We start from the raw sequence: 2,605 nt of genomic DNA, 5'->3' as shown, positions 1-2,605 counted from the left end.
AGTGTTTAAACTCAGAACTGGCTCCTGGTTTGCTAGGATGACTTTGCTTGAGTTTTGTGTTGGAAAAAAATTTAAATGATTTTATTTGAAATACAATGACCAAAATAAGAGGCAAAAATCAAGTCTTGCTCATTACGCCAAGAATTCCCTGGTGTTTGTGTGTGTGTGTGTGTGTGTGTGTGTGTGTTTTAATGTGATTGAGGGTATGGAGTGCCTTCGCTTACTGAACAAGCCCCTAATGACCCAAGGGAAATGGACCCACTTAGGCAGCTCAGAAGCATTCTTTTAATGAGCTCTGCTTATTTCCTGCTTTTGACCCTGTTGGAAACAATAGATATAAATATTTTAGTCTCATTTAGCCAAAGGATCTATAATGTATGTTTTTTCTTTTTTAATTTTTTTAATTGAATTTAATTTTTAATTTTTTCTGCAATAAAATACAGAAATTTGAAATGCATACAATTTGATGAGTTTTGACAAATACCTTTTATCAATATACAATCAAAAATTATAACGCAAGATTTTTGGAATTGCAGGGACGTGGGTAGATGTATCTTGGTATTCATATAAAAGGAAAGTAGGTCGTTTCAGCATTTACCCATGAACATTTGTTCCTACCTTGATTATTTCACATCTTCATTAAAATAAAGCCTTCTGAGGGAAAAGAAAGACTGTTCTTAGAGAAATAAGCTCCTGGCAAGATCAGTCCCAATGCATTCATCTACCCTAGACTTGTCATAGATCCAGGGTCTAAAGGTTACTGATCCCAAAGGAGGGGGCGACTCCTTAATTTCATTGTACCCCCTCCTTTGTAAATTTCTTGTTTCCTCAATATCAGATGATTCTATAAAAGAGATTATCTCATTTCCTAGCCTCTCATTAGCTATCTCCTTCCTGTTCAGGCTCTTAACAGTGCTTGCATTTCAGACAGTTATCTCTAACATTAATATATGAACTGTTTAAAAAACAGAAGTCTGTCAGTGCTATCACTGACCAAAATCGAGTCATCTGGGAGTTTGGCACCTTCACTGGCCTTTTGCCAAAGTTAAATTCTTTTCAAAGTGAGTTGAACTTAGGGAACAGTTAGACCTGGGTCCTGGTAGGACTTGCAATTTAGAATTTGTATCTTGGTCTTAAGTTTTGAGATTATAGCATTTAAAAAATGCAAGCTATAAACTTAAATGGCCACTTAGATTATGATGACAACTCTTTCCTAGAAGATTTCCTGAGCTATACAGCAATAAGGGAGAAACCCAGGACCAAGGAGCCGAGTCCAGCAGAACAGGGTGAAGACAGGGCAGGAGCTAGACCCGACGTCGGCTCGAGAGGCCCGGAGCAGGCGGCAGCTTCTCCGGACAACGTCGCTGTGGCACACACTGATTTCAGGGCAGAGACATCAGAAGCCTTCGACTTGTAAATGTCATGTGAAGGGAGGCGCAACCAGAAGAAAGGAACTGATTTCTTAGACTAGACAAGCCTAGAAAGCAGGCTTCCCACGATAAACACCACCCTCTAAAAATACTCTGCTTGGCTTCAGTGATGAGCTTTCTCCCGTTTATCTCCGACTTCCCCTTCCTGGAAAAACTGAGTGTCTTTACTTGAGCATCTTTTTGTGCAGATTCTTGAGCTCTGACAAGTCCTATTCCCTCTGCTCTTTAATCTCAGGCTCCCTCAGAATAGATCTGTCGCCACTCATCAGGCAATCTCATTTGGCTCAGGCTGCACAGAAGACCCCCACCCCACCCCGCACCGTCCATCTTGGCTGCTGCCTGTGCGTCCAGCCTCCTCGACTTTAAGGGCTCGGGACAACCCCTCCAGGGGATGGCCACACCGGAAATCCCAGCCTTCCCCCAGCTCGGTGTTTCACTTCTCAGCTCATCCACCCTCCATCACCGTTCACGCTGCCTGGTTCTAGTTCAAGCCCTCAACTGTTATCTACCTTTAGACTTGTCCCCCTCCAGTCCATTCTCCAAAATGACTTTCTAATAAAAGGCGAATGATAGCTGTCTGCTGCTTAAAAATCTGCTTCTGTAAGTTCCCAAGTTCTTTCCTATGTATACAAGAGGTACAAAGTTCTATCCTCTGTTCAAGAAGAGCCGCGGCCTTCCTCTCCAGCCCCCCCATTGGCTCTGACAAGGCTCAATTTTCACTTCCTCTAGAAATCCAAAAGTCTTGCTGTCGCCTCCTGGTCATTCCTTCTGCCTGCATTCCCCCCTCTCCTCTCCATTTAGACCTGGTGAATCTACTAGTTAGTTAAGTCTCAATTTATAAAGAGGAACCCTCCCCAAACTGGATCCTCTTCTGTGGTACCCCAGCACCCAGCATTACCCTATTGTCCTTATCACACCAAACCTCATATCACCTAGTTGGCTTGGGTATCTTGCCAACAGTTGTCTTGCAAGCACGTTTTCATGCAAGCACATAATGGGTGGTCATATATTCATCAACTGCCTAGGTTGCTAAGAGCCACCACTGAGAACCAACAGCACCATTAGGACAGAGCCCACGAGCATCTGAGAGCTGATGGGTTCATGTGGAAGCCATCTTTCCATGCCCGCGTGTCTGTCATTCCTATCCTGCAGGGACTAAACTTTCCTTCTAAGAC

The 2,605-nt window shown here is 43.4% G+C and overlaps 1 protein-coding gene across 2 annotated transcripts in view; it reads left to right on the top strand.

Annotated features, from left to right (window-relative positions):
* PSMD1 (proteasome (prosome, macropain) 26S subunit, non-ATPase, 1) overlaps positions 1 to 2,027 on the top strand; it is an 81,126-nt gene extending 79,099 nt beyond the window's left edge. The window contains exon 24 of one of the 2 annotated variants that reach the window (XM_012726931.1): positions 1,666 to 2,027. In XM_012726931.1, coding sequence (XP_012582385.1) covers positions 1,666 to 1,680 — 15 coding nt within the window. In that variant the 3' untranslated portion in view covers positions 1,681 to 2,027. The remainder of the gene's footprint in view (positions 1 to 1,665) is intronic. The other variant, XM_012726923.1, reaches the window with a different exon arrangement.
* Positions 2,028 to 2,605: the final 578 nt, after the last annotated feature.

Source organism: Condylura cristata, unplaced genomic scaffold, assembly GCF_000260355.1.
Source record: "Condylura cristata isolate star-nosed mole 26May11 unplaced genomic scaffold, ConCri1.0 scaffold00002, whole genome shotgun sequence".
Classification (NCBI taxonomy): Eukaryota; Metazoa; Chordata; class Mammalia; order Eulipotyphla; family Talpidae; genus Condylura; species Condylura cristata.
The sequence above is the reverse complement of the archived record's forward strand: the minus strand, read 5'-3'. Positions and strand labels throughout refer to the sequence as shown.